The sequence below is a fragment of the Rhinopithecus bieti genome, unplaced genomic scaffold, assembly GCF_001698545.2.
Source record: "Rhinopithecus bieti isolate Rb0 unplaced genomic scaffold, ASM169854v2 scaffold_81031, whole genome shotgun sequence".
In the NCBI taxonomy this organism is placed as follows: Eukaryota; Metazoa; Chordata; class Mammalia; order Primates; family Cercopithecidae; genus Rhinopithecus; species Rhinopithecus bieti.
In genome coordinates this window covers 349,641-368,842 of record NW_016830217.1, presented here as the reverse complement: position 1 = coordinate 368,842, position 19,202 = coordinate 349,641, and the positions used below count along the sequence as shown (strand labels likewise).

The following is a 19,202-nucleotide window of genomic DNA, read 5'->3' as shown; positions in this document are numbered from 1 at the left end:
CAAAAAAGAAAAAAAAAAGAGAAATTAGAACTCTGACTTTTCTTGAGACTGCTGTGTGACTTTGGGCAAGTCGCTGTGTCTCTGAGACTCCATTTCCTCATCTAAGAGAAAAGCATCCCACCGAAATTTCTGACCCTGCTTTCAATTCTGGCCTCTGCCCCTAACTTGCTGTGTGGCCTTGAGCAAGTCCAGTTGCTGGGCTCCAGCTTGATTTTCCTTTTCTGTAAAATGGGGCCGCCCACAAAACTCATAACAAAGTGTTGAGGTTCCAACAAGCCAAAACCTGTGAAAAGCTTGTGTAAACCTCAGAGCCCTACGTGGATGGTTGAAGGATCTATTTCGACAACTCCGGGGAGCCGTGGGAGGGAAGCTGATGGCGGCTCTTGCTTTCTCCTACCTCCCAACCCTCCAGAAGACTCTGAGCAGCCTGGAGATCAAAGGTGATTGGGGCCTGCTGGCATGGAGGCCAGGCTCGGCAGAACCGGCTTCCTGGCCCCCTGCCCACCTCCCACCCACCCCTGCTCCCAGGGTTAAGTGATGTGTCTGCCTTGTGCACGAGTATCTGTTTAAACACTTGGTATTTGGGGGGAACCCTCACCCCCTCAACTCCCACCCAGGAAGCTCTGAGACCCCACTGCTTTTCCCAAGACTGAGAGCCAAGATCAGTTTGAATCATCTGCAACTTTATTCCAGAGCAGAAATAAGTCATTTTCTAACAATAAATATAAAAAAAATAATAAATTAAGATTCGAAAAAAATTTTCAACAAAACAAAATCGTGAACACTGACAGAATAGAACCTGCTATCTACAGGGATGAGAGATGGGGCCGACTGGGGCATGGGCAGGACGCTCCTGCAGCACCGGCCCCCGGGTCCCCAGCTCAGGAATGTTTGACACAGGCCACCCTCTGTCCCCAGCCCTGACGGGAGCCCCTGCCACACACACACATTCTCTCCACAAAGTACAAAATATATATTTAAAAACCTCAACACAACCAAGTATCTTGCAAAGGCCCAGGAAAGCAAGGGTTTGGCCAGTCAGGGATGAGCACGGGGCCTGAGTGTCTAAAGAAGGCACTAGAGGGACGGGGACCGCTTTGGGTCTGGCCCAGTCAAGTTCACGGTCTGCCCTCTTAGTGTAAGGAAATGGGGCTTGAGGTACCCTGTTCACTTGGCACTGGGCCAAGCCCCCCATCTCCTGAGATGGCCTCATGTGGGAGAAGACGAAGGGGAGGTTGGCTTTTGAATATCCTCCATGTCTGTCCGAAGGCCGTGGCGGGGCTCCTGCTCCAGGGATGTTGGGGCATGGCGGTGCCTGCTAAGTGCTCAGCTGTGTGTTCCTCGCAGGGAAAGAGGGCCCGGCCCAGCATCCCCGGTCATCTCCTCAGTTCAGGCCACGGTGTCATCCGAGACCCCTCAGCAGAAGTTGCAGGGGGTATCAGTAGGAAAAAACTAGAAATAAATAAGGTCCCCAGTGGCCCAGCATGGCACAGCAGGAGGCCACTCTGTTTTTTCAAGTATTCTTGGCCGATGGGGCTCCACGCCCTGTCGAGGCTCAGATGGGGATCCCCACCGTGTTCACCTGGTCCTTGAGTCCCAGCAGGCTGTAGGCGATGCGCTTCTGGTGGCCGGGCAGTCGCACCCCAATCCTCTTGATGTCGCTGTGGGCCCGGAGGGAGAGAGGGAGAGTTAGGGGCTAGAGCAGGGGAGGGGGCCGGGCTGGGCAGGGACAGGACTGGGTGGGTGGCAGGGGAGGGGAGTGGAGGGAAGCAGAGGAGGAAGGTAGAGAGGGGGCCTTGGGGACCTGTAGGGCAAGAGAGCTCTGGTTAGGTAGGCTTGGGAGAAGGAGTCACAGCCTAGAAGCTTGCCACGGTGGCCCACCATCAACAAAGTTAGGAAAATGACAGAAGCCTCAACTCTGTATGATGCTTTAAAAAATAAAAATAAATCAAATCTTCTGAATTATCTGTGAGGCAGGTGCTCTTTTCATCCCCATTTTGCAGATTAAAGAACTGAGGTCAGACAGGTGAAGTGACTTGCCCGAGGTCACACAGTTAGGAGGTAGAAGAGCTGGGAATCAAACCAGCTATGAACAAATGCCTCCCCTCCCCTCAACCCCAGTCTGTCCCCAGTGCCCCCAGCTCAGGCCTCCTTCCCAGGAACTCTCTAGGGATGTCGCTCAAAGCCTCTCTGCCCAAGGTCTCTTCCCACGCGCTGCCTCATTTTTCCCTCACTCCTTCCAAGTTCCCACTGCTGGTCATGAAGGAAGGACTCGGGAAATACTTAAAGGGTTCAACTCTGTGAGTCTCCATGGGTGAAGCTTGCAGGTCACCAGATCCAGTGACTAGGAAGATGTCTTCCCTTGGGGGAACCTCAGTCTCCTCCCGTGTAAAATGGGAGCTACTGTTCATCTGGAGGGCGAGAGGCCTCAAAACCAGCGGCCGAAGGGGAAGGCAGCATCAGTTCCAGATGGACAGATGTGCCCAGGAGCCCACAGCCCTGCTTTCCCACCCCCACAGGGTACATACTCTCCTGGGCCCCCCTTCCATGCCCCTCCGTCCCCTCATGAAATCACTTATGCTCCCAGGAACCTGTGAGGAGGGCATATATTACTCACTTTGGGAGTTTTCTCCTCCACTGTCCTCACCCACTAGCCCAAACCCATGAAAACACCCAGGTTTTTACGGGCCGTCTTTTGCCTGTAAAGGGAGCTAATTATATGATGCAAGATCCTAGTTGCGGTTCTGCAGACATGACTTTCCCACAGGCTCCGGGAGCCCCGGGACAGGCGCAGAGCAGGGAAAGGCAGACCCAGGTGAGTCGGGGGGGACTCCGGGACCTCCAGCAGAGGCTGGTGCTCCCTCAGCAGCAGGAAGGCCGGGACATTTGGGACATTTGGGAGAACTTCCTATGCTACCCGCACGGGACGTTTCTAACCTATATAGTTGGAGGTGCTGAAAAAGCAGCATTTTCCCACACACTTGAAGGTCACGAATTATGGCCCCTGGACAAGCGCTCAGACCACGGAGAAGGAGACAGGACCCTGCCGACCCCAGATTTGCAGTTCCGCAGGTGGAGCAGGGAGTCTGCATTTGGTTGAATCCCAGAAGAAACCTGACATACAGTTTAAGAACCAGTGGGTTATAAGCTCCAGGAGGACAAGTGCTGCGACCTCGTCATCTGGGCCCATCACCCTCACAGCCCCTGCTCCCGCCCCCACCCCTGCCCAGGGTCCAGGATAGACCTGGCACATAGTAGGTCCCCAGGGAGTGTCTGCTGCATGAATGAATGAGCGAATGAATGCTTTAGCAGAGATTGGGCCATTGCTGGGCCACCTCTGGTCCCTCTTGCAAACAGCAGGGGTTAATCTCACAGGACGGGAACACAGTTTGCTCCTGAAGCCCTGTGTAGAAAACTCCAAGGCCATATACTCGGTGAGTTCCTGCTGTGTTCTGGCCCTGGGTGCAGGGAGACGGGAGTGAGAAATGGCCTGGAGCCTCACGTGTCAGATCATTCATTCATTCAGCAAGCATTCCTTCAGTGCCAAGCCTATGCCAAGGACACTGGAGACCCTAAGATCTACAACCTGTGCCCTCGACCCCTACACAGGATGCGGATGCTGCAGTCCCAGCTCTAGACAGAGCCTGGGATTGGGCTATTTTTCCGGGGTGCAACATCCACCCCTTTCATCAGCTGCTCACAAAACATCTGGGACCACTAGTCTAGCTAGAAACCCAATTGACTCCAAAATAGCACAAATGGAGAAGAGACAGTGGCTGTGAGACCCCAGGGGAACAGGCACCTGGTCCCCTGGGAGGGACTCAAGGAGGCAGGAGATTCAGAAGGGGAGGGGGTGGGACACTGAAGCCTAAATCCTGATCCCAGTGGGAAAGGCACACATTCCCCTGCAACCAGCTCGAAGCCTCCCATTGGGACCCATGGCGTGTGTAGACCCAGGCTTCAGGTTTTAAAAAGTCCTTTGAGATTCCCATTTATTTGGAAAGAGGCAGAGGAGAAGGAGGAGGCCTGCAGGCCCCAGCTCTGAGCACCAGCGGCTGGTGGAGGGGAGAGCGAATGACTTCCTGCCTTTATCCAGGCCCTTTCACAACAACGCACACTGCAGCACTCACACACACACAGCCTCCATCCATCCAAGACCGCCCCATCCCTGCTCGTGGGAAAGGAATTGGCGAGGAGCACCCTGAGCTATTTAGGGAAGCCTCTAAGAACATGTGTTTCCTATAAGCACTTCTCCTTGCCCTCAGCTCTGGTCACCAGAAGAGAGGCTGTGTTGTCCTTGGTGGGAGCCCCTGGAGGGGCAAAGGGTCTTGTGGCTGTTCCCAGGGAAAAGGAGAAAAGGAGGGGGCATTTGCACAGCACTAGGGGAGGAAAGCAAGGGAGTGGAGGAAAAGAGGAGAGCAACAAGGATTTAGCGCCTGTTGTATACCAGACGTGTCATCTGCACTGCACCCATGCAATCCCATCAAACTTGATCAAGGTCACCCACTAGGAAGTGGCAGATGTGGGACTTGAACCCAGGCATGTGTGCAGAGCCCATGTCTGTGGCCCTGCTGTGCTGGCCGGCAGCAAAAGATATCCTGTGATCCATCTCCCCTCCCTACATCTCCCTGCCTCCCTCTGGTCAGCTCTGTCCCTGCCTGCTTCCCATCACGGACTGTCCCCTGAGAGGGACTGTGGCCTTGGCTAGCAGGTTGGAAGCCCAGCTGAGCAGTTTCCAAAGGCCCTAGAGAATGTTCATGAACAGGCTCAAATCCCAGAACTTCTGTGACCCAGAACCATGGGAGGCCCAGGTCATCCCATCCATACAGTTCCCAAAACCTCCCAGCCTCGGGGTCTGCTCCCGCCATGACCTTGGGCCATGCACAAGCTGGGTTGTTGAAACCCGCCACTATTTTTAGAGGCACAAAAGGCTAAGAGGATAGTGTCTTCCCCCTCCTGGGACAGGAGGAGGTGTCTGTGCCAAGGCCATGCCGGGAAAAGTCTCAGTGCTGGAGCTGGGAAGGAGAGAAGAGCTCCCATGGGGCAGCTCGACAAAGGGCCAAGCCCAGGGCTAGCAGGGAGTCAGTGGCACTTCTCCAGGTGGGACTGCAGGCTGAGAGCCAACCACATGGAGAGAGGTAGGCCAGGGGTTCAGCTCTCCCCTGGGCAGCAAGCAGGGCATCTTGAAGAAGACTGCCCCAAGCTGGCTGTGTGACCTCAGGCAAGCTGGTAACATCTCAGCCTGTTTGTCTACCAATGACCTCTCTGATCCCTGTGCTCTGGGACCCCGACTGACTGGGGCTGGAATCCTGCTCTGCCCCTAGTGGCTGTGGGACCCTGGGTGGGTCACTGCACTTCTCTGCATCTGTTTCTCACCTGCACCTGTTTCTCACCTGTTAACAGGACTCACCCCGCTGGTTTCTCATTCAGAGTGCTCAAGCAGAGATGGCACATAGCCCTCAGTAAACAGTAGCTACCATTATGATTACGGATACTATTATTTCCCCACTCTGGTAAAGGATGCAGGAAGAGGAGGGAGCTGGGAGTGGGCGCCCAGAACTGCCAGCTGCTGGTGGAGTTCTGCCCTTGCCTTCCAAGGAGCCTCTTACCAAAAGAGTAAGAACAAAGAGAGGAGCATTGAGGGGCAGGGAAGAGGGTTGGGGGGCGTGGAGGCAGCCTCTGGAGTGGGAGGCGGCAGGGGTGGTGGGGGAACAGGAAGGGGCCTGACTCACTCATTGGTCATCTGCACCACCTTCTCGATGGCAGTGTAGCCGGCCGCCATGAAGTGCTCCGTATACTGCTGCATCTTGATGGACTCCAGCCACTCGGACACCGTGCGGAAGGGCACCCCCTCAGAGCCACTTGTGCTGGGGAGCCGGATAGACACCCTGCAACCGGAAGCACTGCAGGTGAGGGGCTGCAGCACCCAGTCCACCCTGGGCCCCGCGCCTGGTGCTCCCTAACCTGGATGATTGACTTAGCTGCCCCGTGCCTCGGTTTCCTTATCTGGGCAATGGGGAAGCCCAGTCAGGTAGGGTTCAATGAGACCTCCTGGCACGTTGGGAGCGCTCAGTGTCTGTAACTACTGCTGCCCCTCCACTCCTACTAACAGGACCACCACCAATAACTACCAGATCATAAAACGCTACGAGCAGAGATTCCGGATCCCGAGGTCACAATCCCAGCCTGACCACTTCCAGCCATGTAAGATATTCAATCACCCTGTGTCTCGGTTTCCTCTTCTACAAAATGAGGATAATTTTGTAGAAGAGGACTCATCTCATACGTTGTTTAAATGAATGAAAACATATTAACTGCTCACACAGTGCCCTGTACCCGCAACATAAGCTGGCTGCTTCTTTTAGGATTTCCTGGGTCATCGTGTCCAGTCTAAGTAAGTCAAGTCCACACATAACCTCTGAGCCCCCAGCACCCCTCAACTTCCCCTGGGTGGCCACTCTACCGAAGTGGTTCAGGAGTCTGCAGAAGGGAAATTGGGGTCATCATGGGCAGAGGGCACAGAACTCACCGGGGGTCGAAGTCAGCCAGGGTCTTGAGGGAGTCAGGGGCACGGATGAGCTTGTCCAGGATGCTGACGATGTCAGCAAACTTGGGGCGGCGGGCACGCTCCTGCTGCCAGCACTGCATCATGAGCTGGTAGATGGCGGAGGGGCAGTCCATGGGTGTGGGGAGCCGGAAGCCATCATTGATTGCTTTCATCACCTGGCGGGGCATGAAGGTCAGGGGCATTGCTGCAGAAAGCCACTGAAACCCTATACAGCCTCCAGCCTACGGAAGTGGGCAGGGGAGGGAAGGGAAACAGGAACATCCCAGAAACAGATAGGAAGGGTCTTTCTTGAGCTGACACCCAACCTTCAGAGCTGCCCAAAGGGCAAATGCCTAAGAGGCTGTGGCCAGAGTTCACTGGAAGGGACTTTATTTATTTATTTTTTTGACTGAGACAGGGTCTCAATCTGTCACCCAGGCTAGAGTGCAGTGGCACTATCAAACCTCATGGCAGCCTCAGCCTCCTGGGCTCAAGTGATCCTCCCACCTCTGCCTTCTGAGTAGCTGAGACTACAGGCACATGCCACCACGCTTGGCTAATTTTTAAATTTTTTGTGCAGATGGGGTTTCATCATGTTGTCCAGGATGGTCTCGAATTCCTGAGCTCAAGTGATACTCCTGCCTCAGCCTCCCAAAGTGCTAGGATTACAGGCATGTGCCATGGCTCCCAGCTAGAAGGGACCCTGCTCCCTCACAGGGCACCAGGTAGCAGCCACACTGTGTGCCCTCAGCCCAGCCTCCCTCCCATCTCTCTTCTCCTCCTTCTCTTCATCTGGCTGCCTTACAGTGCCCTTGGTCTTGGCAGAGACGTGACCTCTTCTGAGAAGCCTCCCAGGTCACCAGGCTGAGTAAGGCACCAAGCACACAGACACACACACACATGCATGCATGCACATGTGCACACACATGGATGCACACACATGCATGGACACACGGATACACACGCACACCCCACTCCTTGTTTCATCTCTGCACTCTCTGAACCAGCTCCTGGAACCCAGCACAAGGCCTGGCACGCAGTAGATCCTCAAGAAATATTTACGGGGCTGGGTGCAGTGGCTTACGCCTGTAATCCCAGCACTTTGGGAGGCGGAGGCGGGTGGATCACCTGAGGTGAGGACATAGAGACCAGCCTGGCCAACATAGTGAAACCCCATCTCTACTAAAAATACAAAAATTAGCTGGGTGTGGTGGCGCATGCCTGTAATCCCAGCTATCGGGAGGCTGAGGCAGGAGAATTGCTTGAACCTGGGAGGTGGAGGTTGCAGTGAGCCGAGATCATGCCATTGCACTCAGGCCTGGGTGACACGAGCAAAACTCTGTCTCCAAAAAAAAAGAAAGAAAGAAACATTTATGGAGCAAACCTAAGAAGGTTTGTCTAAACTCTCCTCTGCCCAGCCCCTGGAGTTTGAGATGAGTAAAGGCTTGAGTTCAGGTCCGGGCAGGTCTGGGGAGGGCAAGGGCACCCACCTCATGGTTGGACAGCTCCCAGTAGGGCCGCTCGCCATAGGTCATCACCTCCCACATGACAATGCCAAAGCTCCACACGTCGCTGGCAGAGGTGAACTTGCGGTAGGAAATGGCCTCCGGAGCTGTCCAGCGGATTGGGATCTTGCCACCCTGCAGGGAACCCAGGCCCAGTCACCACTATCCCCTCTGGCTGGCCCCAGGACCATTGCAACCAGGCCCCACAACTCCTCCCTGGACTACAGGTGTTCCACCTCCTGAAGCCCATGCCCAGGCATGCAGGCGAGAGGACACCAGGCAGGGTGAAGGCTGCTTCTCCCTTGAGGTCCACTTCCCCAACTCACACTGGTGGTGTAGGTGGCCTCGGGGTCGTCCTCCAGCACGCGGGACAGGCCAAAGTCAGACACCTTGCAGACCAGGTTGCTGTTGACGAGGATGTTGCGGGCAGCCAGGTCACGGTGCACATAGTTCATGTTGGCCAGGTACTTCATGCCAGCTGCGATGCCCCGCAGCATGCCCACCAGCTGCAGCACGCTGAACTCGCCATCCTTCTCCTGCCGGATCATAGGCACTCAGCTGCAGGCCAGCCCTGAACCTGCCAGGCCAGCCCCAGGCCCCATGGCCAGGCATGCCCGCCCCACAACCCACATCCTTACCCGAAGGAACTTGTCCAGGGCCCCGTTCTCCATGAACTCAGTGATGATCATCATGGGCTTGTCTGTGGAGGGGGTACAGGTGAGAGGTAAGTGGGCCTGGGCGTGTGGGAGAGGTGGGCACAGGCGAGAGGTAAGTGGGCCTGGGCGTGTGGGAGAGGTGGGCACAGGCGAGAGGTAAGTGGGCCTGGGCGTGTGGGAGAGGTGGGCACAGGCGAGAGGTAAGTGGGCCTGGGCGTGTGGGAGAGGTGGGTACAGGCGAGAGGTAAGTGCGCCCGGGTGTGTGGGAGAGGTGGGCACAGGTATGGGGCAAGGTGGGCACAGGTGTGGGGAGAGGTGGGAACAAGTGTGGGGAAGGGTGGGTACAGGTATGGGGAGAGGTGGGCACAGGTATAGAGGAGGTGGGTGCAGGTATGGGGGGAAGATGGTCACAGGTATAGGGGGAAGGTGGGCACAGGTATAGGAGAGGGGGGCACAGTCACAGACAGAGCCTCTGCTAGGTGGCCCCTCTCCACCCAATGTGGGCAGGCCCCAAGCCTCACATTTGGAGACGACGCCCTCCAGGCGGATGATGTTGTGATGGCTGAACTGGCCCATGATGCCGGCCTCACCGAGGAAGTCCACTCGCTGCTTCTCTGTGTAGCCGGCTTTCAGCGTCTTGATGGCCACAGGCACCTCCTTCTTCCCCGAGGACGCCTTCAGCGTGCCCTTGTACACCTCCCCAAACTCTCCTGTGGGCAGGCAGGGTCAGGGGAGCGCCCCAGTGAGGCCCAGCACGAGGGCTCCCACCCTGTGTCACCACCACTGCCTCCTCAGGGCCCCTCGGCAGGGGGCCGACCTCACCTGCTCCGATCACCTTCTGCCGAGTGACACAGGACGGATGGATCTCGGTGGTGAACTTCAACACAGCTTGGTTGGGGTCCTCATATGTGTGTGGGTCCACGTATGTCTTCAGGGGTTTCAGTTGTTCTGGAAGGAGAAGAGGTGGGGTCACAGGCAGCTCAGGAGGGGCCCCATGGGGGGTGCCGTGCAGTCAGAGAAGGTCACATGATCTTCAGAGACTTGGATGAGGCTGTGGGGGATGGACCCCTCAGAGCTACCCACGGAAGCCTGTGGCCCAACCCCAGTGCCCTGGGAACATCCTGGCTGCCCCCACCTCCCCCACAGAGCTGGGGACGGTGCCGGCAGGGCTGGGCCTGGGGCGGGGGCTGCATCTCACCTGACTTGGAGAAGTAAACGTCTTCCGGGGACTGGCGGGCGCGCAGGTTCTTCCTCCTGAAACAGCCCCACGGGGAACCAAATGCAGGGAGGTCAGTGAGGTCTGCTCCGGCCAGGGAAGCCTCCTGACCCTACTTTGGTCCGACGGGGACCTGGGGTGCTCAGAACGCAGCCCAGTCCCCGCTGTCGCTGCCCAAGCTCCACTGTCAGGGCCGAGGGTGCGGAGAAGGCGGGCGGAGCGAGCCAGGACTCCCTCCCCGGGATCTAGGCCCCAGAATGGCCCCTTAAGCAGTGGTGACGAAGGCATTCCCATTACAGCTACTCAGGGTTTCCTGCCTGCGTGTCCAGAGGAAGTGTGGACACATCATTAAAAACAAGAGCAGAGGTAATGAAGCCCGTGTCCCGGCCCCGCCGCGTGCCAGGCACTTCACTCCAGCTCGTATATCCTCGCACCATCCAGAGGCAGGGATTAGACTCGACTAGCGTCCTATGGGCCCCATGGTTCAGATGAGGAAACGGAGGTTCCTGCCCCATTTTCCCACCCAAGCCCATGAGGAGCCAGGGTATGGGCTCTAACGAACCTGCGGTGGATAAAGAAGCCAGCTCCTGCCAGCACCAGAAGCAGGGCCACACAGACAGCCACACCGCCAATCACCGCCAAGGTGCCAGATCCCTCTGGGGCTGGTGGAAGAAACCAGTTGATGACAAATCACAAATCTCAGCAACACCCGCGCTGCACGCAAGACACCTGGGCCCCTACTGTGTGCTGGGTGCTTGCACTTTTGCACTTGAGAAGGCTCCAGAGGGTACTTAGTCCCATTTCACAGACGGTCAAGCAGAGGCCTTCCCAAAGGTCTCACAAGAGGTATTGCAGGTGTATGGGGCTCAAAGCTCTGGCTCTTTCTGCAATGCGGATTTGAACTTCCTCACATCACTGTCGTGAATTCACATCCCAGCTCCTCCACCCCTCAGCCCTCCATGCTTCCCTGTCCCCAGGCTTGGGGGCAGTCCCCGAAGGGCTGACCGAGAAAGGGGCATTTCTAAGTTCTTTGATTCACTTCCTTTCCCAAAATATCTCAATTGCTTGGTTCTGGGCCCTGGCCCAGTCCATGCCCAGGGTCCCCCAACTCACACAGTGTCTGGAATTCGTGCACCTTGCTGCCGGCCCCCTGGCCCTCCTGCGTCAGTGCCTGCACCTGGACCAGGTAGGTGGTGTCCGGAGCCAGGTCGTCCAGGGTCACAGAGAAACCCTCGGTGCGGCGTACATTGTAACTGTTGGAGTCTCCCTGTGGGTGGGTGGCAGGCAGAGGAGCAGGCAGTGAGGGCAGGGCAGGGGCCTTGGCTCAGCCCGCTGGAGACCACCCTGAGCTAGCAAGGTGGCTTGCCTTGGTTAGCAAACTTGAGGCTCTTCTTTTTTTTTTTTTTTTTGAGACGGAGTCTCACTGTGTCGCCCAGGCTGGAGTGCTGCAGTGGCCGGATCTCAGCTCACTGCAAGCTCCGCCTCCCGGGTTTATGCCATTCTCCTGCCTCAGCCTCCCGAGTAGCTGGGACTACAGACGCCCGCCACCTCGCCTGGCTAGTTTTTTGTATTTTTTTAGTAGAGACGGGGTTTCACCGTGTTAGCCAGGATGGTCTCGATCTCCTGACCTCGTGATCCGCCCGTCTCGGCCTCCCAAAGTGCTGGGATTACAGGCTTGAGCCACCGCGCCCGGCCAAGGCTCTTCTTACAGAGGAGGAAACTGAGACTCAGAATTAAGTGACTCACTCAAGGTCAGAACCACTAAATGCATGATCCAGGACTCAAACTGAGCCGTGTGGGGTCCCCAAATTCTGCCCGTGTCCTCACCCTGACTGCTTCTTCCAAGGATACCATGTTTTCTCTCCTACAAATCTCTGCTGTGCTGCCTTGGGAGATGTAACCCCCTGGCAGACCCCAGGTCTCAGTTTCCCCATCTGCAGAAGAGTGCTTCTTCAGATGGCTGGGTGGTTTGGTGAGCATCTATGTGACCAGCCTGTCCCCTGCTCTCGGCCCAGCTAGAGCCAGCCCCGACCCTCTGGGAGTTACCTTCTTGCGGTAGGTGACCTCGTACTTCCACACGCGGCTCTGCTGCGGCGGGGGGATGCTCCAGGAGACGCTAAGCGAGGTGGTGCTGCGGCCCTCCAGTCTCACCTTGGGGGGCTCTGGGCAGGACAGGCAGTGGGGGAAGCAGGTAAGAAGCTGCCTGCGGGCAGGCAGGGTTTGTCGGGGACAAGTGGACGTGGAGCCAGATCCTCCACAGCCCAGATTCTTTCATTTTTTTGAGATAGGTTCTCGCTCTGTCACGCAGGCTCGAGTGCAGTGATATGATCTCGGCTCACTATAGCTTCGAACTCCTGTGCTCAAGTGATCCTCCTGCCTCAGCTTCCTGAATAGCTGGGGCTACAGACACGTGCTACTGTACCTAGCTAATTTTTGTATGTTTTGTAGAGATGGGGTCTCCCTATGCTGCCCATGCTGGTCTCAAATGCCTGAGCTCAAGCAATCCTCCTGCCTCAACCTCCCAAAATGCTGGGATTATGGGCATGGTCACCACGCCCAGCTCCCAGGCTCTTTAGATCCCAGTCTAGGATCCTAAACTTCCAATTCCGGAGCACAGGACCAGAGCCCCAGGCCTCCAACCTGTCCCCATCACAGGGGCCGGCACATCAGAGGTGTCCCATATTTACGAGAGAATAAATAATAATAATAAAAGGCCAGGCGCAGTGGCTCACACCTGTAATCCCAGCACTGTGGGAGGCCGAGGCGGGAGGATCACCTGAGGTTGGGAGTTCGAGACCAGCTTGACCAACATGGAGAAACCCCATCTTTACTAAAAATACAAAATTAGCTGGGTGTGGTGGCGCATGCCTGTAATCCCAGCTACTCGGGAGGCTGAGACAGGAGAATAGCTTGAACCCGGGAGGCAGGGGTTGCGGTGAACCAAGATCGTGCCATTGCACTGCAGCCCGGGCAACGAGAGTTAAACTTCTGTCTCAAAAAAAAAAAAAAAAAAAAAAAGAAGAAGAAGAAGAAGAAATAACTTTTTGCTGAATGCTATCTTTTTTTTTTTTTTTTTTGGAGACGGAGTCTCGCTCTGTGCCCAGGCTGGGTGCGGTGGCGGATCTCAGCTCACTTGCAAGCTCTGCCTCCTGGGGTTTATGCCATTCTCCTGGCCTCAGCCTCCCGAGCTAGCTGGGGACTACAGGCGCCCGCCACCTCGCCCGCCTAGTTTTTTGTATTTTTTAGTACAGATGGGGGTTTTCCCACCGTGTTTAGCCAGGATGGGTCTCGATCTCCTGACTCGTGATTCCGCCCGTCTCGGCTCCCAAAGTGCTGGATTACAGGGCTGAGCCACCGCGCCCGGGCCTCTTTTTTTTTTTTTTCTTAAAGAAGAACTAACTTTTGCTGCATGCTTGCTTTTTTTTTTTCTTTTGAGACGGAGTTTTGCTCTTGTTGCCCAGGCTGGAGTGCAATGGTACGATCTCAGCTCACTGCAACCTCTGCTCCCCAGGTTCAAGCGATTCTCCTGCCTCAGCCGCCCAAGTAGCTGGGATTACAGGCATGCACCACTACACCTGGCTAATTTTTTGTATTTTTAGTAGAGATGGGGTTTACTCCATGTTGGTCAGGCTGGTCTCGAACTCTCGACCTCAGGTGATCTGCCCACCTCAGCCTCCCAAAGTGCTGGGATTACAGGTGTGAGCCACCATGCCTGGCCTCGATCCTCAATTATTATCCCACTTTACAGGTGAGAACACTGAGGCCCAGAGAGGTTAAGTAACCTGCCCACAGTCACAGAGCTCAGAAGCAGCTCTAGAGCAGTGATGTCCAATCTTTCAGCTTCTATGGGCCATAATGGAAGAAAAATTGTCTTGGGCCACACATAAAATACACCAACACTAACGACAGGTGATGGCCTAAAAAACATAAATAAATAAAAATTGCAGGTGGGCATAGTGGCTCACGCCTGTAATCTCAGCACTTTGGGAAGCTGAGGCAGGCAGATCACGAGGTCAGGCGATCAAGACCAGCCTGGCCAACATAATGAAACCCCGTCTCTACTAAAAATACAAAAAATTAGCTGTGTGTGGTGGCACGTGCCTGTAATCCCAGCTACTCAGGAGGCTGAAGCAGGAGAATCGCTTGAACCCAGAAGGCAGAGATTGAAGTGAGCTGAGATCGAGCCACTGCACTCCAGCCTGGGCAAAAGAGCGAGACTCTGTCTCCAAAAAAAAAAAAAGGAAAAAAAATTGCAAAAATAATCTCATAACGTTTTAAGAAAATTTACAAATTTGTATTGGGCCGCATTCAATGTCGGCTGGGGCTGCATGTGGCCCACGGGTTGGACAAGCTTGCTCTAGAGACTATGCCTTTAACCACATACTCTGCTGTCTCTCTCTAAACACACCCGAGCCCCAGGTGGCCGTCCTCCTTAAGCCCCACCTAGGCAAGCCCCATAGGGCACAGCTGCCACCCCTGGACCTCACCTGTCTGGTTGATGCTGACACTGGCAGTACGGAAGCTGCGGCTGGTCACCAGGCCTGAGACGCCGTTGCGGGCCTCCACGGTGAAGGTGTAGTTCATGTGAGGCTCCAGGTCGCTGACTGTCACACTGGTGCGGGTCAGTCCATGCGGAGGCTCTGAGTAGCGCACACTAGCCTCACACGGCCCACACTCCCCAGACTCGGGCCAGCACTGTTCGCAGGTGACGCTGTAGACGATGTCCTCGCGGCCCCCGCTGTCCTGAGGGGGCGTCCAGCGCAGCTCCACCTTGGCACCCATGCCCACGGCCGTGAGGTAGTGTGGGGCAGAGGGGGGTCCTGCACAGACGGGAGGAGTCAGTGCTCTGCTGGACCCAGGCGGTCACGTCACACGTCACCCTCAGTCACGCCATCCTGACCCACTGCAAGACTCACGTGTGCAGGGCATCGACATTGGGTCCTGAGGTGCCCGGAAGAAGCCTTCCTCACACTCGCAGGAGGTGGCACCCTCAGAGGATGGCAGCGTGTGCTCAGGGCACTCCAAGCAGGGGCTCTCAGACACCTCAAACTTAAAGAATCCAGGCGAGCAGGCTGGTGGGCACAGGACAGACAGAGCACGAGGACATCAGTTCAATCTGCTTCCACCCCACGTGACTGTCTCATTCCCTCACCAGGGACCCCTGCCCTGCAAACAGGTCAATAAATCTCTATGGACCTGTTTTCTCGTTGGCAAAATGTCTTGTGATGGAAAAATGCACGGCAAGAGCCTAGCATGTACCAGGCACTCAGGAAGTGCTTCACACACATGCTGCAAACCTTTGCTTCACTCCCCACTGGCTCCTGCAAGAAGCACCACGCCCCTGAGCCTGGCATTTAAGGCCATACCTCGCCTTTCAGCTAACCAAGAATCCCATCAGAGTCTAGCTAAGCACTTCACCAAGCACGCTGCCCACCGGCCTCATCCCCATTCATCCGTGCAGACTAGCCTGTCAGGTCCCCACCTGGGTAGCTGAGAGCTGCCCAGGGCAATGACTGCCTCTTCTTGACCATGTGTATTTGTTGACTGTCACCACCACCCTGACTCACTGGCCAGCCTCATCAGTTCAGGATGCCATTCCTGCAGGTGTTCCCTCCAGCCCAGGACCTGCCCGCCTTTCCATTCGGGGCTGACCAGGAAGCAGGAAAGGCCAAGCCCCCCGGCATTTTCTCTGGCTCTGCTTCCAGGACCAAGTCATATCCGCCACTCACAAGGACAGCCAGGAAGTGACTCTTCCTCCCCCAGTGGCCAGTCCTGTCCTGGCCCAGCAGGCTGGGGGCTCAGGCACCTGACTCCGGGGGCTTCTTCCTCCCACCACCCTATCCTGTCTCATCCTGCCCCTGCCCTAAGCCCCTTCCTGGCCCTACAGGCAGGAAGCTGCCCAGACACAGGGCTCATGGTGCAGGCTGTCCAGGGCTTGGGCAGCTGCTTTAGTGGATAGGGTGGGTAGAGGCCACCCTAGGGAGCTCCCCCAACAACCCTATAATTCTAATCCTTCAGATTGTTCTGGTGAGAGGGTCCTGAGACACCTCCAACCTCAGCACCACATTCACCACACACACAATGATCCTCTGCTCTGTGCCTGGCCCACCCCCAGTGCTGGGTATGCACCAAGATGAAAACAAACCCCTGATCTCAGGGAGCAGAAGCACCTGACAAGGTCTGCAAGACAGAGGGAGGAAACGAGCTAAGAGCTAAGGGGGTGGACAAGGGGAAACAACCTTGGCCAGGAAGTCTGAGAAGTCACAGGGGACATTTTGGCGGGGGTTCAGAGGCTGCATAAGAGTTCAGCAGGGGAGTGATAGCTATTGGGAGAGGGAGTCAGAAGTGAGAAAGGGCATGACTAACACGGAAGGTATGAGTGGGCTTGTGGGCACAAATGTGGGGAGCAACAAGCAATAAAGCAGTTGAGAAAGGCCTTGAATGCCAGGCCAAGAAGCTGGGACTTTATCCTGGATGCAATGGAAAGCTGCTGGAGGTCTGATGTGGGGAGGTCAGATTCTTGCCTTCAGGAAAAATCTGTGCCTGGAGGCAACTTTTGTCCAAGACCCTGGGGACAGCCTGGCTCCTAATAGCCTAAGGACAACCCCCTCCTGGGAAGCCAATTTCAAGTGCCCTGGCCCAAGCAGGCCTGCTAACTCTCAGGAACAGAATCTAGAACAGAACTCTCTTCGTCCAGTCCCCTGTGTGAGCAGAGGTGGGGAGGGGGACCAGGAGTCAGGGGAACAGGACTCAAAGGACACCCAGCTCTGTAAGGTGCCAGATTGTGACTTCCTGCTAATGACTTTGCTCTCAGAACCACGCTGCACCCCTGTCCCCTCCCCACCCTGGCCCAGGGACCACACAAAGAGCCGCTCTCACCTCCTTGGCCCATCCTGCTTCTGCAGACCCTCAGCATTGGCCCTGCGAGAGCTCCAGCACACAGGCAAGGGAAGGGGGCTTGTCCTGGGTCATGCAGCAGGACAGAGAAGGCCAGGGACCCGACTCCTGCTCTGCACAGAGCCTGGAGTCCCAGTGACAATGACCACCAATAAGCACCTACTGTGCGCAGGGCTCAGGCTGAGCACTTTACATTCATTTAGTCCTCGCAACAGACCTGCTATATACAGGCACTATTAGTGCTCGTTCCACTTTGGAGGTGAGGAGAGACAAAAAACCTTGCCTAAAGTCACCAAGCTCCCAAGACAGGAAAACAGAACTCAAACTTAGGATGTCTGATTTTCAGGCTCTCTCCTCTCCCACTCCTTTTTCTTTTTTCTTTTTTTGTTTTTGAGATGGAGTCTCACTCTGTTGCCCAGGCTGGAGTGCAGTGGTGGGATCTCAGCTCACTGCAACCTCCGCCTCCTGGGTTCAAGCAATTCTCCTGCCTCAGCCTCCTGAGTAGCTGGAACTACAGGCACCCACCATCATGCGTGGCTAACTTTTGTATTTTTAGTAGAGATGCAGGCTGGTCTCAAACTCCTGGCCTCAAGTGATTCACCTGTCTCAGCCTCCCAAAGTGCTGGGATTATAGGCGTAAGCCACCGCACTGGGCCTCTTTTCCCACTTCTGTTCTTAGGAACACTTCAATTTGGAGCAAAGAGCAATCAACATTCTGAAACAAGCCTGAAGAGACAGGAGATAAGGCCTGACCCACTTCAAAAGCCAGAAGCTCCCGACTAATTTCAGAGCAGCTGTGGGTCTCTGTGTTGTGGAGGGAGGGGGAGGGCATTGCCCACCACAGATCTGGGCACTTTTGTGTCTGTGAGCAGAGAAGTGTAGAATCCAGCCCAGGGGGTTGGTTGGGTGGCTAAAGTAGTCTTCCTCAAGCCCCAAATGTCTTTCAAGTCTTCTATTGTATTTGGAAACCCATGAGTATATTGCATCCCTCCCCATAACATGTCTGCATGATACAAAAATAGCTCTCTCCTCCCCCAGATCTTTGAGCAAAACTGAGACTCCAGAAAGCCGGGCCGTGTTTATCCTTGGGTTTCAATTCCCCCAAATGCCCTGACTTGTCTGCTGAGGAGACTTCACCTGGCTAAGTGCTGGCTCCAGGTGGTCCAGGGTCAGCAGACTTGGGAAGCTCGGGGGCGTTCCCAGCCCAGGCTCTCAGGCCAGGCAGGGGCCATAAACCCCCACAGCCTGGGGCTGGGACCCACTGAAGGCTTTAGCAAACCCTCACAATGCCCTGACTCCCTACCGTGCGGCTGCTCCTATGCCAAGAGGAGGAAGGAGGGGGAGAGATGGGCTCTTTGGCCCCAGCGCCTGGGGGTGGCTTGCCTGCTGCCGCCAGGAAAGAGGGAATTTGGAGAGATTTCCGCTGCGGATGTGCCAGATAATACAGTGGAGAGGCAGCGTCAACAGGGCATGTGCCTGCCCGACGAGATGTGCTTCCCCTCCTCCAACCACAGAGCTACCAGGGCCTGTCTCCAGGACCCCGCCAGAGTTTCCAAGTACTCAGGGGTCCCAGAGTTCATGAGTAGGACACCAGCAAGCCCCTGTGTTCTTCCTGACTTTATCTAGTTGGATTTCCTGGCATTCTGGGCGGGCAAGTGGGGACAGGGGTCACACACATTCAAACACACCCACATACACTAAATACCTACTGTTCCTTAGCCAACCAGCAAACTCCTATGCATCCTTTAATACCCAGCTTAAGCTCCTCTACACAGGCCTCCCAGACTGCCCAATTCCTGGCCCCCCTGGCCCCCATTAGGGCATCTATTAATCTTATGTTTACCAAATAGAAATGGGCACTTCATATGTGTCTGGCACCATGTTGGGTGCTAGGATATGATGGCGAGACAGATAAACACTGTTTCAGCTCCAGGGGAATTCATAACTTGGCTTTCATGCTCCGTTAGAAATTATTCCTGCATGTATTAGGAGCTTCTGTGAGACTGGCAGCTCCTGAGGAGCAGGAATGGAGACCAATTTATCTGTGTCCCATGGCCCAGCAGTGCTCAGTTAATGTTTGCTGAATGGAAGGACAGACGGATGGATGGATGGATGAGGGATGGATAGGTGGGTGGGTGGGTGGAGGGAGGGAGGGATGGATGGATGGATGGATGGATGGATGGATGGATGAGGGATGGATAGGTGGGTGGGTGGGTGGAGGGAGGGAGGGATGGATGGATGGATGGATGGATGGATGGATGGATGAGGGATGGATAGGTGGGTGGGTGGGTGGAGGGAGGGAGGGATGGATGGATGGATGGATGGATGGATGGATGGATGAGGGATGGATAGGTGGGTGGGTGGGTGGAGGGAGGGAGGGA

At 55.7% G+C, this 19,202-nt stretch overlaps 1 protein-coding gene across 1 annotated transcript in view; it reads right to left on the bottom strand.

The window, feature by feature from the left end:
* Window positions 1-665: 665 nt before the first annotated feature.
* EPHA2 (EPH receptor A2) overlaps window positions 666-19,202 on the bottom strand; it is a 32,250-nt gene continuing 13,713 nt past the window's right edge. The window contains exons 4-17 of the mRNA XM_017865306.1: window positions 14,841-14,996; window positions 14,412-14,744; window positions 11,971-12,086; window positions 11,038-11,191; window positions 10,487-10,586; window positions 9,907-9,962; window positions 9,531-9,656; window positions 9,230-9,418; window positions 8,691-8,752; window positions 8,379-8,588; window positions 8,038-8,187; window positions 6,530-6,723; window positions 5,733-5,888; window positions 666-1,661 (exon numbers count right to left, since the gene is read on the bottom strand). Of these exons, the coding sequence (XP_017720795.1) occupies window positions 1,556-1,661; window positions 5,733-5,888; window positions 6,530-6,723; window positions 8,038-8,187; window positions 8,379-8,588; window positions 8,691-8,752; window positions 9,230-9,418; window positions 9,531-9,656; window positions 9,907-9,962; window positions 10,487-10,586; window positions 11,038-11,191; window positions 11,971-12,086; window positions 14,412-14,744; window positions 14,841-14,996 (2,108 nt within the window). The 3' untranslated portion in view covers window positions 666-1,555. The remainder of the gene's footprint in view (window positions 1,662-5,732; window positions 5,889-6,529; window positions 6,724-8,037; window positions 8,188-8,378; window positions 8,589-8,690; window positions 8,753-9,229; window positions 9,419-9,530; window positions 9,657-9,906; window positions 9,963-10,486; window positions 10,587-11,037; window positions 11,192-11,970; window positions 12,087-14,411; window positions 14,745-14,840; window positions 14,997-19,202) is intronic.